Source organism: Molothrus aeneus, chromosome 10 (genome assembly GCF_037042795.1).
Source record: "Molothrus aeneus isolate 106 chromosome 10, BPBGC_Maene_1.0, whole genome shotgun sequence".
Taxonomy (NCBI): Eukaryota; Metazoa; Chordata; class Aves; order Passeriformes; family Icteridae; genus Molothrus; species Molothrus aeneus.
In genome coordinates, this window is record NC_089655.1 from 16,125,470 (window position 1) to 16,151,495 (window position 26,026).

At 44.0% G+C, this 26,026-nt stretch overlaps 2 protein-coding genes across 6 annotated transcripts in view; one reads left to right on the plus strand and one right to left on the minus strand.

Annotated features, from left to right (window-relative positions):
* The window catches only part of LRCH3 (leucine rich repeats and calponin homology domain containing 3), a 61,649-nt gene extending 57,523 nt beyond the window's left edge, over positions 1-4,126 (plus strand). The window contains exon 23 of the mRNA XM_066556964.1: positions 583-4,126. Coding sequence (XP_066413061.1) covers positions 583-711 — 129 coding nt within the window. The 3' untranslated portion in view covers positions 712-4,126. The remainder of the gene's footprint in view (positions 1-582) is intronic.
* IQCG (IQ motif containing G) lies at positions 2,929-25,983 on the minus strand. Of its 5 annotated transcripts, none has more exons than XM_066556966.1 (11): positions 25,926-25,965; positions 23,861-23,895; positions 21,907-22,054; positions 18,436-18,650; positions 17,263-17,391; positions 15,301-15,382; positions 9,172-9,333; positions 8,491-8,565; positions 6,874-7,005; positions 5,577-5,678; positions 2,929-5,105 (listed from the first exon to the last, which is right to left on the minus strand). In XM_066556966.1, the coding sequence occupies exons 3-11, from the start codon at positions 22,030-22,032 to the stop codon at positions 4,968-4,970; spliced, it is 1,161 nt and encodes a 386-aa protein (XP_066413063.1). In that variant the 5' UTR covers positions 22,033-22,054; positions 23,861-23,895; positions 25,926-25,965; the 3' UTR covers positions 2,929-4,967. The 5 variants fall into 5 exon arrangements, with proteins under 5 accessions (XP_066413063.1, XP_066413062.1, XP_066413066.1 ...); XM_066556965.1 differs by lacking the exon at positions 25,926-25,965 and adding an exon at positions 23,221-23,371 and having other exon boundaries at positions 23,861-23,933; XM_066556969.1 differs by lacking the exon at positions 23,861-23,895 and having other exon boundaries at positions 25,926-25,983.
* Between the last annotated feature and the right edge of the window lie 43 nt (positions 25,984-26,026).

Genomic DNA, 26,026 nt, shown 5'->3' on the forward strand with positions numbered 1-26,026 from the left:
TATTACTGTTACTCCTCAGGATGATTTTGGGGGCCACCCACTAAGCGGGGGCACTTTGGGGAGGTGAGTGAGTGGCAGTGACTCATTCCCTGCTCCCCAGTAGGGCTTCCCTCCTGGCTGTAGCTGAACAGGCTTGTCCCAGGAGGACTCTCTCCAGAAGGTGATTTGGGAAGGAAGCTGTGGTTCCTCTCCTGCTCTGTGTTGTAGCACATTGATCGTATTGAAGCAACCCCCTCCTCAAGTTCATCTACTTTGGTTTCGTAAACTGCTGCCATCTCAGTGTGGGCAGAGATGGAGGACAATTTGCTATTCCCCTTTTCTCCCACAATCCTTTTTCAAATTCTTATTTACAAAGTTTTCTATTAAAAGAACACAAGGGATTAGCCCAAGGCCACCTTTCTTGAGTAGTCAAGGTCATGGTTCCTTTGCCACAAGCAGAAATCTCATGTCCTACCCTTATGTGTGTGTGCTGCCTGTCCATAACATTTCATATTTCAGTCACCTTTTGCTTAATTTTTTTTTCTTTTCAGTTGAGTGGTTTTCATCCATTTTGTTTTTGTCTTTGTTTTGTTCCCCATTCAGGAGCAATTATGTTTGCCTCTGCATATTTTAGAAGAGAAGGGTTTGACACAGGTAGCTGTGACTGTCCAGGCGCTCCTGGAGCTGGCACCCCCAAAGCAGCAGCCACTGCACCACTTGTCTGCTGTGTAAAGACCTCCGGGACCTTTTGGGTCACCTTGGCTAAGCAGAAGGACCTGAAGACTTTACTGCCCATGCAGTGCATCCAAACACACAGAGCTCTGTTCTAAGGAAATGAGTTTCCGTGATTCCTGACAGGAATGTTTTACTGCATTTCTCCATTTTTTTGGAGATCACAACAGTTTCCAGGAACATTTTTATTACCAATCTTTTTGCCCCTTATTTAAAAAATGAGAGTTCATTGGGAGGAGAGCAGGGACTTCTAGTGGCTGGCTGTTGGAGCCAGCTGTAGAAACGGACCTTGCAAGATGAAGAAATGGGTTTAGGGTCTGGAAAGCAATTCCTAGGGGAATTTGTGGGAAGAAAAAAAAAAAAAAAAAAGGGTGTTGTTGCAGTGGGCACACAGGGAATTAAATTACTTTCCTTACCCACAGGGTGCAAAGAAATGAAATTTCTTTGCCTCCAAAGAATGGGTATTTCTGTTCGAATATTTTTTAAATTGCATCACACAATCTTAACCTGCAGTATTTGATAATGGTCAAGCTTCACACAGCTGTTTCTTGCCTTGGTAGGTCCTCATCACTAAAAGTTAAAGAAAAAAAATATTTTTTTTCCCAATGGAAAAATTACTACACGTTTTCTGCCAGAAACACCTTAGTAAAAGATACTAAGATCTGTTCAAATGGGATTAATCCCATTAGCATTCATGCTGGGTTCACTTTCTGTTTGGGTTTTAACGTGTCTTTATCTGAACATTTTTCCAACAGCAGTGGAGGGAGATTGCCCCTGTCCTCACATCCCCTTCCGGTGGTTTTGTGGGATCACCAGAGTCCCGTGCACTTCCCTGCAGTGGGAACAGTGCCAGCCTGCCCTGCTGGTCATTACAAGTCCTCCCAGCTAACACATTTATGAGGGCCTGAAGCATCCCCTGCAGGCACAGAATGGATCATGTTAAGAGCACAGTTCTCAAGTTCCCCAGGTGGGCTGGGTGTTGTCAGAGCAGCTCTGTGCTAAGGCAGCTCTGAAGGGTTAGACAAGGCTTTCAATAAAGCCCTTTATTAGTTGGAGTTTATATAGAGAGATGTGCTGGTTTTACAGAACTGCTGTTATTTGATTCCTCTTTGCATAACATAATGGAAATTCACAGTACAGCAGTGGGAGAGGCAGCTGACAAATTTTGCATTTTCCTGGAAAGCTGATGTGCAAAATAAAGACAGATCTCTATGCTCTGGTCCTAGTGACAAGGCCAAGCTTGCTACCAAATCAATTAACAATTCTTTCCCCCCCGCCCCCTAAAAAGGCCTCAGAGAACCCAGTTTCCACCCATGTGGTTCCTTTGTCCCTGAACATAATGCTACTAATACATGGTACATGTTCTGAAAGCAACTCCAGGCATCAGCCACATTCTGTCTGAGATATATTTGAAGCAGAATAGCGAGAGGATTTTATGCAGATAAAGGAAGAAGAAATGGAAACAAATTAGCTAAAAGTCATTTTTGCAGAAGTAAAACCTGCTATGGGACTGCCAAGGACTGGTCTTAGCTGCATTTCCCCCCTTTTGACTTGCAGTTTTGTTTCCATTTTGTTTTGCTTCATGTATTTCTTTCAAGGGCTGTTGTGGTGATTGTTGAATCCCCTATTTTTCATAATTATCCCAGTTGCTTCTTACTGGCATTGGTTGGTCACATTTCAAGTGAAGAACACCTGGGAGGTGTTTAGGAGTGCCCAGCTGCAAAGAGAAACCTCCTCATGCTGGGCAAATGCAGTGCCCTGGGTCCTGCAGGGAATGGAGGTGCCAGGAACTCACAGCACCCACAGGAAGAGCAGCTCCACACAGGCATTCTCACCCCCTTAAGCGGTTTTTGTGTTTCACTTGATGCCATTGGTGAGGAGCCTTGGTCATTCCCACAGAGTTACACAGAGGTGTCTGAAGTGTCTGCTGCAGTTTGCTGAGGGGAAGATGCTGCCACTCACAGGCAACACCACACAGACGCAGTCAGAGTGTTCCTGGTGTGTTTGTCTCTGCACGTAATTTGAGAGGGAGGGAGGCACTGACTTCATCTTGGTGTCCCACATTGGGTCACCTGTTGTTACAGGGACAGTTGCATTTACCAGCACACCCATCATGGGCTGTTTAAATACCCCTGCTTGAAGAAAACAATTCCCTTCATGGAATTGTGAGGGTGTGGTGATTGCTCCTGCACTTAAGGAAAGTGAAACTTAACAGTATTCAGGTTGGTGGAAATTTTGTCATTTAATTAACAGTAGTTTTTATTGGGGTGTTTTTCTTGAGTCTGGCCTGCAAGAACGAGCCATTTCCTATTGCCACATGTGGCTCACAACCTGAGTGGCTCATGGCCACCTGTGGCTGGAGGCCAGGCAGGCAGAAGGTCCCTGGCACCAGGTACTTTGTTGTGAGCAACATTCACTCTGGAGTTTCAGTGTAGGTAATTGTGTTAGTTTGACATTTGTAATCTTAGGTTTTCAGGCTGGCAAGCACTAAATCTTGTCCAGATGCTTTGGACAAAAATCCAAACCTGAAGTTTCATCATGTGGTTTATTTAATGTGTTATAAAACCCACTTCAGTTCTCTCTTGCAAAATGGGTTGGGATTTTTCAGTAGTTATGTGCAATTTTTGTTGTATCCCATGAAAAGAGTATTTGAAAGAAAACATGTATAAAGTTCTATTCTGTGTGTTAAAGCAAAGAAGAGATGCTCTTTCCTCTTTGGGGCATTTGTGCTGGAGGATGTGGAAGGGATCCACCTCAGTGTTCCTGCACTGACTGGTGCAGGTGTTCCTACACTGACTCCATGGTGCCACACTCCATCCTCAAACCTGGTGAGCCTTGGGCACTGTCTGAGGCTCTGCAAGGTCCCACACTCCAGGTGGAGCAGCCTGGGCACTCAGGAGCCCCTGATGGCACTGGGAGGCCAGGGCAGAGCAGCTGGGGGTTCCCCTTTAGAAGGAGAGTCTTTTGTAAAGGCCCTGCTTAAATCCACCAGGACAGCTCTTCACAGCACCAGGGCACCTCTGTTGTCCTTGGTAGCAGCAGGATAGCAAATGGTATTCTTACCCCTTTATGACTATACATGGTTCTTTGAAAAACTGTTTTAGAAACAGAAGACTTGTAAGGTGAATTTGGACATCAGAAAATTCTTTTGTATAGATATTGTGATGTTCTACAAAGTGATCTAATTTTGTTATTTCTGAAAACAGTGTAAACGTGTAAGTAATAGAGTAAAGGATTTTAAAGCTTCATCCCATGCTGTATGTCTGTAAATACATTCCATCATTTCTGTTACATATAAATGTGTCTGAATATTGTATATTTTAAATCGCCTGTATTCTGCCAGTAGTGTGAACTTCTAGCACATTGATAATATAAAAGGAAACCATGGGTATTTGAAATAAAGTTCTAAAACTTACGTGAATTGCAGTATTTCTTCTTGCTGTTTTCCTGTTGCACCAACAAACATCACATCCTCTGTGTCAGGTGTTTATTCCCCTTCCACATCACCCCAGTTTGCATTAGATGGACCTGTTTGATTTTCTACTTTTCAAAGTTAACCAGGACAGGAAAATCACGGTATTTTTACACATATTTTGCAGCGACATCAGAAGCTTCTTCCTAGGTATTTTTAGCCTTTCCAGAGACTGATTTTGTACAGAATCCTTTGCTCATCTCTCTATAGCTCCTTGTTTTTTCCTTGGTCAGAAGGTATATGGAGCTATTCTGTCTGTGCACTGACACTGTGCAGGACTGTGGGAATGGAAACCTGCATGCTCTGACTGCACTTGTGTTTACACTGCAGACTTGCCCATGTTCTCCCTACTGACCTGATGCCAGCACTGGAGGCATGGAGAGCACAGAGGGAGTCAAGCTGGGGCTGCCTCAGCCTCTCTACCTGACCCAGAGCCACAGCCAGTGCTTTGGGGGCAGCAGAGGAGGGTCTGGGTGCAGAGCATTCCATGCTGCTGAGTTACTGGGCTGGTAACAGATTACCTCCCACTGTCTTGTTTCCATAAAGTCTTAGCAGGGGATATAGTGTTTCTCACTGCTTTGATGCAAATCCCCTTTCTGCTGGGAAAAAAGGCTGTACAAGGGCAGCTTTAAGATCTTAAGTGCAGCTTCACTATAACTGTGTCTGCAGGAACTGCATTTTCCAGAATTGCCCAAGCTCTGTTACATGGTTTATTTTGTCCTGTCAGACATACCACAGTGCCCTGCCCAGCAGCAGTCCTGGAGCACATCTGTGGCCACTTTCTTTACTTAGCTCTTTTCTTCTTTGCTCCAGATTTTTCCTTGCCTGTTTCCTTCTCTCCTTTTCCCTTCAAATACTTCTCAAGCTCCTGGTAGGGGCCGAGGAATCTGCGGACCATTGTACCTTTCCACCAGGCCTGCACCTGCAAGTGAGGGAGAGAGAGGCCTGAGGGGAAATCACTTGCTGGGGTACCTGGTACAGCTCAATGCCTGGAGAGTCTTTCCTGTGCTCCCAGCCACAGAAGGGAACCCCCAGCCCATGCAGCAGCCTTTGGGCCTGTGCTAGTTGTGCAAAGCATCCATAGCTGGGCTGAGGGCACCTGTTGCTGGTGGCCAGGAAAGCAGGGGCACTACCCTGTGACCCTCCCTGTATCACCTGTGCAGTGATATTTGCAGGAGACTGGCTGCTCCCCTTCCATTTCCCATCTCAAACCTGCAGTCAGCTGCTGGCTCGGAGTGTGCCTCAGCAAAAAGAACAGGCTTTGTCCTTTGCTTGTGCCACCACACACCAGCCAGCTTTTTTGGGCTGTTTTCTGTCTGGACAAAGCCTGTGGCAGATTATTAACTCCCAGCTGCTGCTGGAGCAGCACTGCCTCAGCTTTGCTCCCCTCTACCTTCACAGCACTCTTCAGCTCCAGGGCTTCCCGCTCTCTTTGTTTCTTCTTGGTCTCCTTGTCTGTCCGGTCAATGATGATGGTGGTCTGGAATGTCAGGCACTGCAGGAAAGCACAGGGATGGCAAAAGCCGTGACAAACACATCCCCTAAACTGCACAGCCAGCCTTCAGGGCTCACTGTACCCAGCCATTTGCCAGGGCAGGGCTCACCTGGATCCTGGTGCAGGGATTCTTTCCCTCTGCTCCCTACAGGTCTCATCCTTGCTACACACTTCCCACAGCCCTGCCAGGACTGCTCAGGCCCATGGGTTGTGGTGTCCCTCTGCACCAGGGAGCTCCAGGGCAGCCCAGGGATAATGTGTGAGTGGGGGCTTTCCTCCCCACCTCCATTATTTGATCTTTCCTAAATCCAGATGGCAAATGTTGCTCATTACCATTGTCAGTCCTCAGGCACTTGGAGCTGCTGCCAAAGTGAAACCTCTCACAGCCTGGATGTAATTAACCCCCTGATCCTGTGCTGTAAAATGGCTGGCTGATGGCTTCCCAGGCAGCAGCTGCTGGTGGGGAGGATACTTGGTCCCCCAGGCCAAGCAGCAGATGATCTACAAACACACTTGGGACACTGAGATGACAGTGTGAAAAATGAGCCCACAAACAGGGCAGCATCCAGCTCCATCCCATCATTTCCAAGCCACGGATGGTAAGGAATGTTTACAAGTAAATTCCTTCTGGTTTTAAAGCACACATTTTTCTAGATGCTTTTCTCTGTTCTGTGCTGCTGTTCTGCTGTGATCAGAGCTCAGCAGCAGTTAACCAAGAACCCAGTGGGGCAGGAATGATTCTACCCAGAATCAGCTCCCTGATAACAGAGCTCTGTGCAGCTGGGAATGTGTGTCTGCAGGAAGGGATGAGCTTCCAGTCTCAGCCTGTCTTATCCTGATCTTCCTAGAAGGAGCAGATTTATTCAGACTCAGGCAGCAAAGTAAGGTGAGGCATACTGATGGGATGGGACAGTACCTCTGCCCCTCACAAAGGCTGTTAGTAGCTCTCTCATTACTTGCTGGTATTTGAAAATAACTATAGGGGAATCATCATCATCCCTCCTTAATGTCACAGGTGGCAAATAGAAGATGACATCTCAGCCATTGTCTTCCCAAGACAAGTGCTATAATCACAGCCTATGCCTCAAAATTACTGATTTTTTTTTTCTGTGGTCCTGGTTCCTTATCCAAATGAGTGTAGGAAAAAGCCCAATGCAATTTTGCATGGCTGAACATTGAGATGCTGATGTCTTACCTCCTTGGCAAATCTCTGCATTGTTTCCAAGTTCTCTGCTTTTAATGCTCTTAGATCATCCAGTTCTTCATCTTTTGCAGCAGTGTCTTTTTGATACTTCTCTATCCAGTATTCCAGCTTCTCTTTCACCTTCTGCATGGGGGAGAGTGGTGCTCAGCACGGTGCAAAGAGGGCACAAGTGAGAGGTTTGCTACTATTACATGGCTTGCTTTCAGGATGGGGGTGAGAGTCCTGTAAATTGTGCATGGTCAGTGTTTCTTTCTCATCTTGAAAACATCAAACCCCTAAGACTACTCATAAATTACTGCAGGGCAGTTATTTTGTGCAGGCAGTTCTGATGAAGCAAGTGACAGCCAAAAGCCATTTGTTGTGTGTATACTGAAGGAGGGGGGAATTAAAAAGCACAGTTTGTCAGTGGGAGAGCTTTTATCCTCTGCCTGACTCCCTCTCCACTTTCTGGATTAAGCTCAGCACACCAGGAATAAGGTCCCAGGGGAGAGCACTTCACACTATTTCAGGTTGTGAACTTGGCTTTGTGTTCATGAATAGGGCAGGTGTTTCTGAAACAGTCACCCAGATGACTTCCTCCTATTCACCAATAACTTCTCCATAGCAACCACCGTGATTGCTTCCATGGAAAAATAATCTGAGGAAAAGCATCAATCTCATTACAGCATCACAGCTGGACACACAAGGGGGATGGAGGGCATGGCCATCCTCCTGTCTGCAGGCCCCTGCAAAGCCAGCAGCTGCTGTCTGAGCACTGAGGGGCTGCTGCTGGGCCGGCTGCTGGAGCTCAGCCAGGCTCAGCATGTGCTGGGGCAGTCCCCTCGCTGGGAGCATTGATGAGACCAAAGCTCTGGGGAGCAGAGCACACTGTCCAACTGCTCACAAGATACACCACTGGTTTGCCCTCAAATTACATTTTTAAAGAGATATTGTCTCCTATTAAATTCTGTACTGGCAGTGGCCTCAGGTACCCTGCAGCAGTCCAGGTTTTCTTCCCATCATACCATTTATGAAAGGCTTTGCAGCATTATTCACTGTCAAGTTATTCACTGTTAATAATAGGAATGCTCTGAACCTCTGAATCAACACCACAAGGACATTCATACTGCTGAAAATGTGTACAATAGTTGTGGGTTAGCAATGATCCAACCCCAATTCTTCCTCAGATAAGGCTGGACTGGCAGTTTGTGTCATTCCCTCCCCAGTGTCCCTCCCCTCTGCACAGCCCTTACTGTGGGCTGTTCACTGGGGTGCTGGGAGCCCCAGTGACTGTCAAGTATGGTCTAAATAAAATTCCAATTAGCCAAATACAACTATCTAGAGAGGATAGAGGATTTTTCCCAGAGAGAGGAAAAATCCATAACACCTGAATAAATAATGTAATTCACTACATGAACCCTAATTTTAAGGAAATATATCTGTATGTGGGAAATCCCAAGCCTTGGAGAGCTGAGTTAATTAAGATTTGAGGACAAGTAATCATTCAAACTGTAGCAGTCATGAACCTGGTACATTTGATGGAGCAATAACTGTTTTCCTTTGGGCACTAATCAATGATATGGTGTTTATAGGTTGCTATTTTAAGCATTGGCTGACAGTCACACATACCTGATACTCTTGCATGAGGAAATTTTCAGTTTCCGTGTGAAGCTGAATCTCCTCATCAATTTTGCTCTTTAAATTCTGTGATCAGAGCAGACAGAACACCTGTGAGACAATTTTGGTGTGTATGTGTGCACACACTGCTGCTGAAAGCTGAGTAACAAGTGCTGGAGCTCTGTGTAGTCCACAGACATTTTTCCCAGTGATAAAATCAGCCAAGGCAGTCCTTGCTCCTGGGCCATCCATGAAAAAGGGACAATTAGATCAGACCTTGATCAATCAAAAAAAGATGCTTGCAAAACCAGACAATTTTCTAGTCCTTATGGCCACAGCAGCAGGTCTATCTGTATAATCTGCTGGGGGCACTGCTGGGAGCTCAGGTTGCTAATACCTTTGTAACCACCTCTTTGGATACACTTCTGGCTCTGGTTTTCTGGCCATGGCATTGCTTTAAGCATTCCCTGTCTCCTAAAGCCATGCCATCCTTGTTGTTGCTGATTGCAGCATCACACAGAGAAACAATAGAAGAGATAAAGGTGTCTGACCCCACTGAGTTTCCTGCTCCAGCTCAAACAGCTGTGCTGGTGACTGTAATGAGGAACAGAGAGGGCATCTGGGGAGTGAGGGAGGGCTCTTCCCTTGATAGATGGAGAGGCCTTTCAGTATGGGCCATGGAGAAGGGCTTACCTGGATTTCCTTCTCCAGGGCATTCTCTGCACTGCTGCACTTTTTCTGGGTTAGTTGGATCTGGAGATCTGTGTTTTTCTTCATGTAGTTGCTCTCTGTGTCCACTTTGGCCGTGGTCTCTTGAAGCTTATCTTGGAGGCGACCAATAACCGTATCCCGGCTCTAGTGGAGACAAAAGCAGCACAAAAGCAAGCCTGGAGACTGAGGTCAGCTCACCTTTCTTAATCTCTCCACTCCCTGATAAGGTCATAAGAGACAAAGCTATAGGCTTCACTTTCACCTGAATGTTGCTCCATTTTAAGGAGCATTTCAAAGGTTAGTTTGATCTGTAACCCATATAGACAGCAATAAACCCATCAGCAAAGAGTGACTGCCTCTGGAGAGAGCAGACTGAGGAACAGAGTGAGACAAGAAGGCAGGCCTGCTCTCTGGTCAAGAAATTGATTCAGTCATGCTTAGGATAAACATGAAAAAAAGCCAAAGAATTTTAGCAACTTAAAGTTAGGCTTTACTTTTACTAACACCTTGCATTAGACTATCTCAGTGAGTGAGCATATGTAAGAGGAGGGTAATGTCTCAGCCCCACAAAAGCCAAAGTTTGTTATCCTAAAGTATACTCTATTCCTTGGATTTATTTTTTTTCTAGTTATGCAGCAACTGTATAAACACAGCCTTAGGAACAAGTGCAAATCTAATGCTGACTTGCTCGTATTTTCAAACAGTTCTTTCTTGAAATGTTACCAGGTAGATGGTTCCCACTTCATTATGAAAACACACCCAGGGCAAGGAAGCAGTGTCAAGGAAAAGCTGGCTATGAGGTCCCAGCCTCTCCCCATGCCTTGCTCTGCAATGGAGCTGAGCTTTCCTGGGGCAGAAAGCTCAGTTTTCTGTTCCCTAGAGTTCTCCCATTGGCCAGAATCCTGAGTGGTTTGTCCAGCTTTTGGAGCATGCTCAGGAAGCAAAGTGCATTTGCTTAATTTGGGATTGCTGTTCTGTTTACTCCTTTTTAATTAATTTACTTGAATAGCAGATAAAGGTTCATTACCCTGGGGTTGGAATTTGGGACAAATGCCTGCAAAATGAAGACTTTTTTATAGAGTTAAAAAGGTCATCAAAGCTTCCTGTGTAATTATGCAAGATCAATGTGAATGCACCCAACTGCTCCTTTTATTACAGCCTTTCTCTTTGCCTCCCTGCCATGCTGTGGTGGGTTTGATATTCATCAGCCAAACCTCCACAGCTGAAGATGACATACCACAGTGCTGACATTTTTTGAAGCCCACATATCTCATCTCTGAAGCACCTCACATTCCTTAGCTGTGTAAACATGGAAAAATGCCACTAAAAGAAGCCAGTTCAATAGTGCTGTGTTTGAAAGCCCTTGCAGCATGACTCATTTGGAAAAAGTCTCCTTATAAGAAGAGTTTGGAACAGTTAAAAGGAAAGTCCTTCCTTCTACACCCCTTGTCATACATGGGAAGAGTAGAGTACATTTATGAGGCTCAGGATAACTGGGGCCTTGGCTGATGCTGTTTTGTGGAGTCAAAGATGTTCACATGTTTTTGAATGTTTCAAACATCAGATACTATTTCTATGGCTGTATCATCATATGACTGCAGACAGCTACAGACATGAGCTGTTTGTGCCTTTTTAAGGTTTCTGGTCATGGCCTTTATTTTCCCTGGCATGGAATTTTGGTGGCCATTGGGAGGAGTTGTGTTCCTGGTCAGTAGGCAGGGGATGTGAGTGTGCCACTCTATCTTGAGATTGTCTTCCTGGGTCATAGTAGAATCATGTCTCAACTGAAGAACCAGAAGAGAGACTGAGTAGATGCTAATTTAAAAAAAGCAAACCCACAACTTTTTGTGGCACTAAGGCTCAGGGAAGTCAAACACTGCTGATGCCAATGTGTTACTGCTATCTGCTCAAGATCTGCAAACTTGCCAGAAAATAAGGGTTCAGCCTAGGTTACAAAGTACTCAGAGAGTTGGGGCAGAGCATGAACTTCTCACCAGGTTATTTTCTTTTTCATTTCACATTTATTAAAGAAAAAAGTGCTTTTGATTCTCGTGCCCCAGGCCTCAGCCAGGATGGGGGCCCACCTGCTCTGTTGTTTTCTCTGGTGAATGGCATGTCTGTGGTTTGGATTTGGTCTGCAGTGTTGTAAAACACGCTGGTTAGAGGTGGGGAGTCTGGGGGCTTGGTTACACAATCCAAAGCAGACAGGAAGTGAAATGCAAAACCCACTGGTGGTTTACAGCAGCATCTGCCTGGCCAAGGAATGCAGGCGTGAGGGCAGCTCCTGCTGCAGGACCTGCAGAGCTGGGGCACGTCTGGGATTTAGCTGAAGGCAGTAAATGCAGCAGTAAATGCCCACTAGCTGTGGGTACCATCTGCAGAATGTGCTGTTCCCCAAACTTCAGGGACAATAACTGGGAAAATGAATTAATATTTATTCATTCTGGTTTATCATAAGCAAAGGTCCACGCCAGGACATGGAATGCTTTCATAGCTGATGCAGTAAATCTCTGGGCTGCTTATTTGGGATGACTTCAGCATCGAATCTGCCAAACCAAATCATCCCTTGTATCCAAAACTATCAGAAAACTGGCAGAGACCAAGATCAAAACCCAGGAAATAATTGTCAGGAGCCAGTCTGCTTCACAAGCAGGTAAACAAGCTGATTTTCTCTGATCTCTCGGCTCACAGACATCAGCTCAGAGGCCTGTCTGCTGTCACCTGGTGCCACTGGAGTCATCCCACAGATGCTATTTGGCTGCAAAAGCAGCTGCACTTAGCTGGAAACCTTATCCACACTCCTGTGTTTTCATTTGCTTTGATTTATCTCTCTTGTGCCACCAAGCTCTTCCACAGCAATTAGTGTTTACAGTCATAAAATACAGCTGGTTACAAAAATAGCCCCCAGGAGTAAACAGTCTGAGGAATTCTCCTCAGACTGTGCAATGCTGCCCATTTGGCAGGAGAAGGAGTGCTGTGCTCTGTGCTGACAGAGGCCCTGCTCTGCCTTGCTCCCACACCGAGTGCTCAGAGCTCAAAGCTCTCCCTGGCAGCTGTGGCATCTCAGCTTGCAGGGCCTGGAGATGTGCTTGGATCCACACACCTGCTGCAGCCTGGGCTCAGTCCCCTCAAACCACAACAGGGGAGCAGCAGCCCTGCAGGCATTTCAGTAGGGCTCTGCCTGCATCACTGTCCCAGCTCCACAACACCCTCAGGGAGTGTCTGTGCCCAAGGGACAGCAGGGCATGGGCAGAACATTTCTGCAGCCCTTGGCCAGCTCAGCACCGATGCCAGCAGCTGCAGGAGAGCCCCTGGAGGGGCACTTTGCTGGCAGAGGGAGCAGACCTGTTGGCAGCAGCACTCCTATGGAAAACCCTGCCCCTCTGGATTTAGTGCACCAGCTCCAGGTCCTGCAGTGCTCCTTGGGGCCCTGCCAGCAGTGAAGCTCAGGACCATCACTAAACTTGTGCCTTCTGCTGTAATTATCCTGTGCATATCTCCAGTAGAAACATGCACCAGTGGGTGTGTGTATGTGTTTAAAACATTCCACAGAACACTGTTGATGCATTTGTCCTCCTGGGAGAGGAAAAGGGAAGAAATATGATGGGTTTTAATCTTACTACTAAAAGCATGACTAAGTGATGCACTGATACAGTGGGTCTGGGTGTGTTATGAGAACTGACAAAGAATTAAAGTTACAGGTCTGTTTTCAGTGGTGCTGTGGTGCAGTGGCTTGGCTTTCTGTCTGTTTGGTAGCTGTAACATCACTGCTTGTTATAAAATGACACCACTACCTGCACACATGTATAACATGAGTACAACACAAAACCTACAGTACATAAAAAGTCTTTAGGTGAAGAACAATGCAGGAATGCTATATTTTACATTTTTAAATTTTTATCTTACGCTGCATAATCCTGTATGATATTAATATGTTTCAAAAGCTGCACAGGCTGCTGTTACTTGTCCAGGAAACCAGAGAAAGTATTTTTATAGAAACTAGGAAATCAACACTTCAGCAGCAAACAGACCCCCTGCAGCCAAGCCTGAGCTACCAGTGTTGCTCCTGCACAGAGAGGTAAGAGCAAAACCAGATGCACCATTTCAGCTCCTTTAGAGACATCAGGGCTTTCCAAGAGAAAACAAAATAAAGAACATTTAGCATTTGATTTGTGTTCCATTAGAAAGAAAAATGAGCTGAGCAGGTTAATACACTATTAATTAGCATCTTATTAAGAGGTAGAAAGGCTGAAAATACAAATTCACAGCAACATGAGTGAGACAAAGGCCGTGTTTTTCTAGTTCCAGGATTAGATTTGCTCACTTTTGTTTTCTCAGCCATGTAGGCTTTTGTCTACAGGTCTGTGCATTATTATTGCTGTTCAAAGTACTCCAAAGTCAGTGAAGCTGTATTTTTATTTTTAATTAGCTGGCAAGGTGACAAATCATGCAAGTGTCTGTAAAACTGCCTATGAGAAAATCCCATATGAAGCAAATAGAAATTATTCTCCCTTGGGAGACACAGTGAGACACCATTATTTTTGGCACAGGAGGAAAGCAGTACTTTAAAGTAGTCTTGTCTTTGATTTATCAAAGCTGAAGCTATAAGGAAGATCAGAAAAGGACTTTTAAGCTTGAAATATTAAAAAAAAATCGCAGATAAGTGCAAATCCCACTTGATGAGGCAAAACCCAAGAACTGAATTAGCACTGAAAGGACAAAAAGAAGACCCCCTCCCCCTCACAGCACAGGAGCTACAATGCAGGGCAGGACACAGAGAAGTGGCCCCCTGACTGTGGAGTGCCAGGACATTGCTGCTGGTACAAGACAGAATGATTACAGCCCCTGGGAAGGCATTAAACCAGGACTGAGTATGTATATTGTATGCATGGACATGGTGAGGTTTGAAGAGACTACACAGATGGAGAACTACCTCATAACATTCACCAGCCTGGGGAGTGGGAGAGCAGGAACTTTCCAGAAGCCATCAGAGTGTGACTGAGAAGGTACAGTGTGAGAAGCAAACATGTCACCCCTGTATTTACAATTAAACTTTCCACTGTGTAGGCATCCAGGCTGCCAACACAAAATCTTTGTGTTCTACAAACCAAACTTCACCAGCATGTCTGGAGCTTAAAATTCCTCTCTGTAGTCAACTATATCCTGGCTTGATTACTCTCCACACTTTTGTCCAAAGACAAAACTCAGTGACACCAATTCTTTCCTCAGGTGCCCTTGCTGTCCTCTTGCTCACTACTGAACCAAGTGTCAGATTCTTGTTCCTTCCCCCAGCCCCTGTACAGCTCTGCCCCAGCTTGCCTTCTGCTTGTTTGCTATCACACATCTGCCTCAGCAGGGCCAGGCTACATTTCCATGTTGAATGAGCATCCAGTCTGAGCTGTCTGGTGAGCATCAAAGTGACCAGTGATAAGCCATTCCATTGATCTGCACTAGTGTAGCAAGTTTTATATTTCCAGAATGCCCCATATTTACTGTGCATGCACACACCCTTTGCATGATGCAGACAGAAGAGCTGAAGCTTTCCAGAAAGATTAAGTTGACAGCATATGTGCAATAATATTGATCTCCCCTTGTGTAGGCATGTTTGGGATTTTCTAATGTCTGCAAGCCTAGAAAAATAGATTAATAGAATGACACTTTCCCCAGATGAAAATTTAGGTAAAAAAATGGCCTGCCCCTATGATAGGTGTCTTTCTCACTCCCTTTGGCACACTTCCTTCTGTGCCAAATGATCTGTCATGACTGAGTATGACAGGACCCTAGATACTGTTATCTGCAGATAACCTCTTTCTTACTGATAGCAGTATCTGTGCTTTGTCACTCCCAGCAGAGTTTTTGGGATATTCTAATTTGACCACGGTCTCTCATGATTATGAGCATTTTGAGCTCCCATTTGAAAACCATCAGACACTGCTCTTGAAGTCATTAGTGGGCTTATTCCAAATACAAATCTTTACTGTAATTATTCTGCTCCTGCACTCCTAAGTGGCTCATTGTGTATGGCTATGGCCTCCCTGAGTGCTGGGCAGCAGAGGCCAGCTTCCTAACAGGCTTCCCCCTGGCAAGATGCCCAGTGCTAAGTGCTCTCACCTGAAGGTCTTGACCAGTTCGTTTCTTGACTTCTTGCAGCTGTTTCTGGAGTGCCTTTATGTCCTTCTTTCCTTTTTCCTCCCTGAGGTGGGAAAATACAATCACTTGAATATATCAAAAAAGACAAGAGCTGTTTACCTAGAAGAGGAACTTCCTGTCTCCTGATATGTTGTGGTAAGATAAACAAAGACTTCTCACCAAAACTACTGACTTGGTCAGTAAATCCTGAAAGAAGAGGTGCACAGACTGAGCAAGGCAGATGGGAACAAAAGGGAGAACAAGCCAAAAAAACAGGGGATGCTCTTATTGAAGGCCTGGAATGGATTTGAGGATGATGCAATTATTATAGCGGAGATGGAAGATGCCTGTCTTTGAGTCACAGTTTCTACATTTAGGCAAAAATGCCTGAGATTCTATGCAGAAGCAAGCCTGAGCAGCAGAGAGTGCCAAATGGTGTTATTATGTGTATAAGAATGTTGTTCTTTCATATCAGACCTAAAATCTTCCAAAAAGCACTGCCCCAGGTTCTGGGATCATGAAGGGACCCAAGTGAAGACCAAAAGCTAGAGAAGTGTTCATCTGTCTAAAACAAAACAGATGCAGTAAATATTATAGGTATTATTATCTTATTTCACTCAGAGTGCTTCTCTTAGATTTTATGCTTATGATTAGTTTTAAAACCAGTAAATACTACAGTTAGTCCCTGAAACTTTGTATCCTTTTCCAACCTTACAATCACACATGCATTTTATTTTCAGAGTCCTTATCTGGGTGACTGATGAACAAAAGCTCCTGATAAGGAGTCTCCCATCATCTCACTGCAGGTGGCTTTCAGAACAGTGTATTTACACAAAATGAGGCAAGTATTTATTATCTTGAAATACAGATCAAGTTCATTCCATGAAAAGAATGTATAGTACAACATAGCTAGATATGATTGACAGAAGGGGATAAAAAGGATTATGTCCTTTCTGATTATAATTTGTCTGCTCTTTTCTACCTTTCCGTATTGGATAGTTGCTCCACAGCCAATTGCTAATCTCATTCTTGCTTTCTGTCCCTTCCGTGGATAAACAATAGATCCCTTGGTTTTAGGCAGTGGAAGTGGAAGAGTTGTGTTTCATGCTTGAAGTCACACATTGCACTGAAGCTGGGGATTTGCCCTGGAGGCAGATCCCTGAGTCACCACAAGAGCAGTTCCAGTAGGTTGGACTCCTGGCAAATCATGACTGAGAGCAGCTTTGCTGTGCACCCTCAATGATGGGCCTGAGCTGCTACACTGAGGTAGCTTTAAAGTGGTGAAATATTTGTCTGCAATTCTCTCTGACAGTTTTGGGATTGAATCAGAGGTTTGCATGCTAAAAAAACCCCAAACCTCTAGAGCTCAAAAGTTTGAGCTGAGATTATAACAAATGTGTACCCTGGAAGATTTGGGACAGAAGGGAATCACAGCACAGTGGCTGGTGGATTAGCCTTAAATAAGACACCTCTGTCACCATCTGTGCTAACCCCTCACTGCTGCTGGGTAAAGGGAGCCCATTAGCATATGGGTCAGAGCAGATTCTCCTGGGCATCAGACAACCTAAAGGCCATATGTTGCTGGCCCTGATTTGAACAGATTCTCTGCTGCTCTGGCTTTCAGTGGGGACAGAAGTTAAAGATCAAGGAGCTCCTACATCACATTATGTTTTAATTGAAATGAGGCATTTGCACTAATTCAGCCACTGGTGTCCGCTGTGGTCAAAGCTTGGGCAATTCCTAGCTCAGATCAGTATCAGACCCATCCACCGTTTCTTTCTTAAGGGGAAAACTTGCAGTTTGCAAAGCAAACAGAATAATTCAAGTTTTAAAAGGTATCCCTTCCGTATTTTAGTTTTATTGGGTTTTATTTCCTTTTCAGCATGTACTCAGTGGGAATGGCTCTCAGCATTTAAACAGGGAAGAACTGAACATGGTACTGACCTGATGAGGATGTCATAAAACTTGCCCTTTCTTGCCTTCTCTCTCTCATTAGCATCTGTTAAGCTACTAAATGTTCCCAATTCCTCCATCTTTTTAATAGTGACTGTAATTACATCACTTGCATACTGCCTGCCAAGAAGAAAAGGAACACAATACTTTACAGGTCCTGGTAGTATCCATTACTGTTTACAGTAAAATGTAGGGAAATAAAAGATCCATTTTCTGGTCTTATGTCCTATCAACCCCAGGAGTGCTTCTCCCATGGTATCTGTTTATTGTACATCTGGAGAACTCAGTATTACAAGCTGCTGGAAGTTTATAATTTAAAATGCTGCCCTGCATGCTACTCTGGGAAATTGCAAAGAGACACAAACATATCCATGCTGTGCCAGACTGTTGCCATTAAGAAGGCTGCTGGCCTGCAGTAGTGATGGCAGGTGGATCTTGGAAAATGAGACCTGGCCATGCAATACATGGGCTTGTCCAGTTTATTGAATGTCATGATGCATGTGGCTTTTACATTTTAGCTGCATTTTCCTCATTTGTGTTAGAATCTTCTTTAAACCCACTGTTGAAATGACATTAAATGACAGAAGCCAGGATGCAGAAAAATGCATACTGAGCATTCAGCTGCATAATCTCTTTCAAACCAAAGGCTGCTGGTATTTCTGCAAATCAGGGCACAGGTTTAGGTGCAGGAATAAAGTCTGTTTTAAAAAAGAAAGAAAATCTTTAGTCTTTATATACATTTTCTATAATGGCTATAACTGCCAGAGAAGCTCTGTGTGCCCTGCAGAATGACTGAGTTCAAAAACAAGGCTCAGATCTCCCTTTGTATGTGGGATCAGCTAAAGGAACCTGAAGCCAGGTACCAGAATGTGAGCACTGATTAGTGCCTGGCATGATTTCTACCCAGGCAACCATTATCAAAGGGGTGATGTTTTATAGCTCCATTCAAAATAAACTACTGGTCATTAGGTAGCATCCAGAAGCAAGCAAAGGCTGGAACTAAATGGTCTATGAAGGATACCCCTCCTATCCCTAGAGGAACTCCTTTCAGACAGAGACTGATGTACTCTGGCAGTGGGAGAGCAAGGAATTTGTATTTTTGATTTCAAGAGATAGACTGAGAACTTTACAGCTCTGAGCATCCCTCACAGGTGCTTCACTCACCTGTCAGCATAAATTTTTTTGAGCTTCTCTAGAGCCCGAGTGATGTGTTTCTTGGGGGTTTTGGAAGAATGCTGGGTGCTTTTCTCATCTTCAGTTTTCCCCTGCTGCTGCTCTTGTTCGGTGTTTTCCAGGACTGTTTGCCCACTCTCCTGCTTTGCTGACATAAGCTCTGGGAAGTTGATACCCAGCTCCTTCTGGATAATTTCTTTCGTTTCCTGGATGTGAATGAAAGGGGACAAGGGAAATAAGAGAATAAAGAGGGAAAAGGGAATAAGAGAGACCTGCTTGCACATTGCACAGCAGAACCAAACCCTCTGCAACATTATGTGATAGGAAGGAAAATTAGTAATTAACTAGAATGAAGCTATACTGAGAACAGCTGATAGTGCATGTTACATTTTGCAAAGAGTGGAAGATCAGAAATATTTATGTTGGTTAGTTTTGAGCACACAGTGTAGCTCATTGAAGTTTATGAGCTCAGAAGTCCTAAAATGACAGGACTAGAAAAGGCCTAAAAAGGTGAATCATCCACTCCAAGAGATGATGGCTCAGACTGTTCTTAATCTGACATGTTCTTAATGGCCTCCAGCAGTGGAGGCTACACACCCTCCTGTCAATGCCAGCACCTCACAATTTTCTTTACCATAAGAAAGTTTTTTCTTCTCAACAGTATTTGAATTCCTGGCTTGTTGTCCTGGTCTCTAGGCACAGAGAACAAGTCCTTCCCTCCTTTTTTGCAGCAGTTTTTACAAACTGTTAGCCTTTTTCTCCTCCTCCTTCTCTCCATCTTAGACATTTCCCACTGCCTGTCACCACAACCTTTCCCTACAATATAATTGTTATAACTAGAGCTGTGTGGAAATAATTGCAATAGACTTTCTGTCTGCTATCTGCTTAGCAGGTTTTTGGAGAGAGTAACAGCAGAGGAAATATAACAGGAATTCAAAGGATAAATTCAAAATATTGGCATCTCTCTCCTTCATGGAAAGTTATCTTGTGATTGAGTACAATTTCATTAAAAAAGGAAAAGCCCCCAAAAATGCAAAAGCACACTATAAATTCAGCTAAGCTCTTGCTTCTAGGAAACTCTCTGCTTTATGTGTTATGGATAAAATGCAGGTGAATACACTGGGACATTAAAAGAGAACATTTTCTTGCTTGCATTTCTGTGGCTGAACACTTCCTAACAGCACTGCTGACTGCAGCTAACACAGACCCTGCCAGCCCCGTCCCTGTCCACAGCTGCCTGCTCCCCACCCCGGCTGCTTGGGGAAGCAGACAGAGAACTCACTGTGATGAAACATTTTCCAGCAAAAAGGAAAAAAAAAAGTTATTTTTAGCAGCACCAGTTCTCAGTCCAGATCCTTCCACAACCACACACACATTTGTGCCAGCAGAGCAGAGAAAACAAGTGGTCAGGGCAGCAGCTGTGGATGCCAGGAGTACTTCCAAAAGTTACTTGTCAGGCAAGTCAAGCAAGGCTCTGTCAGAGGTCGGAGGTGCTGCTGCAGTCTGTGAGGGCACTGCAAGGAACTGCTTCGTGCTGAGTGTTTTGGACAGCTCTGGCTTGGGATGGATCAGCCTCTGGCAGTGCCTGACTCATCAGTGACTACAGAAGGAGGCTAAGTGACTGTGTGCTTAATTTTTGGACTGTTAAATTTACATTAAATGAATCATATACAAAACATACACTGTCCAATGAAAATTGCATTGTTAATTAGTAAAAAAAAAGGGCTTAAATAGCTGGTTGGTGACAACTGTACTTCAGAAAGAACTAATTTTGGCAAACAAGCTGCTTTAATATCATGTAGATTTTATGAATGTTCTGATTGATGTTTTTTATGTCTGGGAAAGTTCAAGACAGGCAATAACTGAGTTGTCTGTAAACAGTGGGTACTTACACACTAATAATCAACAAATAACTACGTGAAAGCAAGAAGTTTGTAAACTACATGTGTTACCATCTGTGTAGTCTCCTAAGTGCTTGTCTGTTGCCCAAAATTCAGCAAATAGAAAGGCTGCCTTCCTCTGGGGCATGCACTGTGTGAAGCAATGTGCAAGAGCATCCAGTCTGGAAAATCAATGAGGTGCTGGCCAACACTGAGATTAATTCTCTCAAAAATGTCATCAACTGAAATTTAGATGTCAGTCTTTGAAGATGCCATTGATTTGTCTGCCTGATAGGACTCCAGGGTACTTTGCAAATACCGGTCTTGTACAAATACAATGAAAACAGCCAAATGTAATCTGAGAAACAGGGAGGAGTAGCAAATTACAGAGCACCAAAGTTAGCAAGAAGCTTCCCTAAGCCATTTTCTTGTTTCTAAATTGTTTCCTCCTCAAATTGTTTTGAAATCTTTAAGAACACAAGTAGGGTTTCTAACCTGTGAGAAAGTTATGTTCTAAGACGTGACTTGGTGAAAATGAGCATCTGTGATTGAAGAGAAAAGCAAAGGTGTTTTCTCTGTAATTTACGTGTCCCTTCAGTAGATCTATCAACCTGAGTCTGTGTGTCTGAAGAGGACAACTTCTGCTGTCCCAGAGATATGCCCTTTCTCTGTGTTTTGCTGCTGGCGTGTAAGAGAGGGAGAAGCATCCTCTGGGAACAGTTGAGACCGGCTCCCAGGAGTCTTTCAGGGGAGCAGTGCCCTCTATGGCACAGTCTCAGCATCGTTCCCGCCCTGAAATTCACTGTAACTCCAGCTGCTGCTGCGCCTTTGCCATGGTTTTTTGAGAAGGTAATATGGAAAGGAAGCACGTAGAAAAATTTGATTTAACTTCCTCTGGCATTCTTAAGTGGTCCATTAGACAGAGTGAACATCATTAGATGTCAAAACTCAGATGCCGGTTTTTATTTCCATCCTGGTTGTGAATGTTTTTCTTGAGTTCATCTTAAAAAGGTTTCAAACCTGCTAGAACTGGAAAGAGCCTGCTGTGCCACTTATAGAGCACAGTACTTAGAGCCATAGACCCCTCAGGATGGTCCCATCCTGATTCCTATGTCTAACAGCTACCAGAAATGTCACAACACCTTCCTCCACAGCAACAAACCCCTGCCTGAGCATTAGGAACTCTCTGTTCTCCATATCTCTTTTGAGTACTTTGAAATAACCTATACATTTCTACTTTTAAAATAGCTCTGTATCTACAGAAGAACCTACATATGTTTCACTTCCTTTTCCCCAGTTCTTTGCTTATTGTCTAACCACTGAGATTTTAAAATTATAATCTTAGGAACCTCATCTTGGATCAGAAGAGTCCTTTGCACAAATTCTTGACCCAGGCTTCTCAGTGATGCTGCAATATAAATATTTAAATTAGGTAACTTTTATTGTGTTTCTTAACCCAAGAGTCATAGAATCACAGAAAATATATTTGAGTTAATTTTTTAAAAATGCTGGTAAAAGATATAAAACCAAGACAAAGAAAAATATATATATGATATACATCTTTTTAAGCAGTGACACATACAAGGTTGATGTCTGTCTTGTCCGTATGTGGAACTGGCATGATATACCCAAGAATTGTGAGTTGATCCACACAGCTCTCCAGCACAGCACTAAACATCAGAGCTTCCAGATGAGTGATTTTTTCCATTTGTTTAGTCTCTGTGTTCTTGCTAGGAGGAACAAAGATAAAAGATACCAATCAGAAAAATGCTGTGGTGTTAGTAATTCAGTAAGAGTAGTTTAAACTAAAGGTAGACCCAAAATAGCCTTATTTGCAGCCTTACATATACTTCCCTGGCTTTGTTTATAACCTTCCATACGCTGTTTATAAGAGGAGCTGTGCTCTGCTAATGGCTGCATTCAGGGACAGTGGGAATGTTTAACTTTCACAAAACAAAGAGGTCCTGGTCCCTCCTACAGCAGATCTGGGTAGACAGGCTGAGAAGGGAATGGGTATGGAGGGCACAAACTGGGTGAGGTGCCTCATTATTCAGTTCAGGGGAGAGCAGTGGTTCATAGTGGACTTTGGGAAAGGACAGAAGAAAGGTGCCTTTTCAAAAGAAAAAAATAAATCTGCGTCCTATAAAGTATCAGAGGGTGAACTTTCATGCTCTAATCATTCCTCAATATTATTTTGTAGCCTTCACACTTCTATCATCCCAGTTCCCTCTCAGCAGGAACAGTTACCATCTTAAGATGCTGGAAGTTAAACAAGAACCAATATCTGGACTGGGTAAACAATCTTTAACTTTCTGTATTATTTTATTTTAACTTGCAATTCAAACATGAAACTGCTCTGACGTACACTTAAGCACCCCTCTGCCTTGCCTACAGATGGAATATTGTGAAAGCATATCTAAGGAAAAGTGAAAGTTCACTATTAATCCAAAAATACCTAAGAAAACACCTGCACATCAATGGGGAAATTCTCTGAGAATTGTAATGTTTTGATATGCCATTGGAAATCCCTCCAAAGCCTGTACATACAAACCAGGTATTTCTTGTACAACACGTAGCACAGCTGCAGTCTGAGGTGGCTGAGATCCTGAGTGTCATTGCAATGGAAGTATCAACAGCCACTAACAGAATCTTAATTTGGCTGCTCTACCTACAACTGGATTTGTGCCATCTGTAAAACCCTTGCATAAACATATCCTAAGCCTGCAAAATATTACAGCCCAACCTGTAAGCATGCCAAGGAAACACATCAGGCAGTCCCTGTTAGCATAGGACATGGCCATATCCTATGAAAATTAAAGAGGTTTGGATACAGCTTTGCTCTGCATCACTGGGAATCAGTGATATTTCATAAGCAACAGTTTAAAAAGATTCATACTTGCTATAACATTTCTGTAGCAGTTATCATTTGTCCTCCTCCTTTTTGTGTTGTTTTTTTGAAGAAAATATGTAATTTACAGGTGGACCATGAAGTTAATTTCACTTGGCAGAAAAGAAGAGCCACTTTTCAGTGCAGGTTTATTTGATGTCTGTTGGTACAGAATAGGTAAAACAAACAGAAGATTCAAACTCAAAACAAACTCAGATTTCACACATCTATTTCCTGACGTCCCTGTCTGTTGCAGGAAGTTGTTTAATGCACAAGTGTTGAAATGTGCTGGAAGAGGACAGGGCTCTCCCTGGGGGTGAGATTAGAAAGTGTGCACAGGGCAGTGACTGGGACTGCTCTCAATAAATCCATAGGAAGGGCAGGTACCAGGGAGGGACAGAAGTATTTAAGGTAAAGGATAATACTGCTCTGGATCAAGGGAGAGTAAATTCCCCTAAGCCAGGCAGTTGTGATAAGGTTTCTAACTCCTGAGTGGATGAAGATACAGATCAGCCAAGGTAATGGTAGAGGCATCCTGATTTATTTCAAGAAGCTTGTTTAAATCATGGCAGGAAAAGATAACAGCAAAGTAATGATTCTGAATATTATCAATATGTTCACTATACTTGTACTGTTTGTAACCACTTACATCTAATTCCTCTGAGCAGGGCTTTTGGTGGTCACCTAGGACAAAGAAGGAAGTGATTTCATCCCTTTGCTTCTGAGATTTTTTTTTTCTCTTTTATCTTAATTATAAAAAAAAATGTAACAACTTGAGATAGGAATCTGATAAAAACTTTAACAAAAACAAACCACAAATGATCTGTGTAATACACTAAACCCATCACTTTTCTTGTCAACCTTGGAATCAATTATAGAAGTGGACATGCAGTATTTTACATCAAGAAAGTCAGACAGGGTCTTCAGTCAACAGGTAATAATAAAATATTTTTCAATGTTTTACTCATTTTTATCTTTTTCAGAAATCCATTATCCATATTTTGAGTCTAAACAACCTAAGAATAATCTATTAGATGTGGAGTCATAATGCTAAAAATATGGTGAAAAAAGATGTGTTGGGAGATAGCTGTGACAGATGACTACAGCAGCATTTTTGGAAGAAAAAAATAGCACACGCAGCTCTCATAGGAAAAAGGGACTTATTTGGAAACAAAGGAGGATGCAACAGCTTTTCCTCTTTTCCATTAGCAGCTTCTGACCAGGAGAGGATTAACTCAGGATATTAATATATTTCAAGGCAGCTGGCAGCTGGAATGTTTCTCTAAAGCCCCTTTGCTGCTTTGCTCTTCCTGTGTATCTTCTTTTACATCCACATCCTTGCTCAGCAGATCCATGTGCCAAGCCAGCAGGGTTTGGGCCTGTGTTAAGTTGGACTTGAGAAGGAAACCACTGTCTGTGAATTAGCAAACACTACAGATATGAGCTGCTTGCTCTGGATTTTAGTGTCAGCACAGTGCCCCTCAGACCATCCACTGGCATCACCCTGCACTGCTGTGTTTGCTGAACTCCCTCATTAAACTTTATTAATAATAATTTAAAAAGAAGTATTCTCCCATGAGTTTTGGATGACATTCTGTCCCTGCTGATATAAAGGGAAAGAAAAACATATCAAGTAATCATTTTTAAAGCAACTGTATAAAAGGTCTGGCCTCATGCTCCTTTGGGGATTGCTCTGCTCCCTCTGCTCCAGAGGGACTCCCTCTGCTGTGTGAGAGTCCTGGATGTTCATTTCTCCCACCCTGCTGCCTGATAAAGGAAAATGGATACAAGAGCAGTATTTTGTGCAGCATTCCTTGGAGTCATGAGAAGAGACTCCAGTGAATTCCAGTGATAAAATGCATAGCTGAGAATGTCACATCTCCTTTAGGTCTGTGTGGCAAATGATTGGCAAAGAGAGGTTCTGAATATCCACAAGAGCAGCAGCTGAGCCAGAAATCACAAGTAACTTCATTTTTACCAAAGAAAGGTCTCTTGAAAAGCAAAATAGGTATGGCCTTACCTTACACAGTTCTGCCTCCTGCTAGAAATGTTAGGACAGCAAGGTGCTCATTAAAAAAAAAAAACAAGGGGGAGGAAGAAGGGGCAAGGAAAGGAGAGGAAAGAGGAGGAATCGAGAGAGGAAGGGGGAGGGAAAGAAAGGGATGGGAAGAGAAGGAAAGGGAAAGGGACAGGGACCATCAAGGTTTCTCAAGGTTTCCTTTCCCTTCACCTTCCTTCCCCTAAATCACTTCAAGTGCTCTGAAAATGCACCTGAATTTCTGGCAGTGTGAGGGAAGTGACAGAAATGGGGGGGGAATAACCCTGACGTGAGCAAATGGGTAAGTACATGCTTCCAGATCTTATTTAGGAAAATAAAGGAATGTGAGACTTGGTTACAGGGATTTCAATGTCGAAATATGTTTTCTGCCTCCAAGGCGATACAAAAAGTAAAATAAATGTGGAGATGATTCATTGACTCAGGGTGAGAACATCGGACGACGGGCAGGGCCCGGAGCCCACCCCGAACACCAAGGGCTGCTCTCTCCCCCCGCGCTGTCTCTCTTCGGGCTCCTCGGCTCGTTCCACCGCCGCGGCCCGTTTTCATTCGCCCTGCCCAGAGCGGCCCGCGCTCCCCTCAACCTCTCACCGGGATCTGCCCTCATTTCCCCCGGTCCCGATCCCGGTCCCCGTCCCGGTCCCGCTCCCGCCCTCACCGGGATGCGCCGCCCGTCTCCATGGCAACCACCACGCACGGGGGCCTCGCGGGGCTGCCCGGTGGGTGCCTGCGCAGCGGAGCTGGGGCCGCCCCTCCCGG

Bases quoted from the DNA above. Each gene is read 5' to 3' on its own strand.
- IQCG (XM_066556969.1), bottom strand. From the start codon at position 25,948: ATGGAGACGGGCGGCGCATCCCG. The intron at 5,679-6,873 runs GTAAGACATCAG...GCTTTCCTGCAG, and splicing joins TGCAGAGATTTGCCAAGGAG to TGCCTGACATTCCAGACCAC. The intron at 5,106-5,576 runs GTAGAGGGGAGC...CCTCACTTGCAG, and splicing joins AGCTGAAGAGTGCTGTGAAG to GTGCAGGCCTGGTGGAAAGG.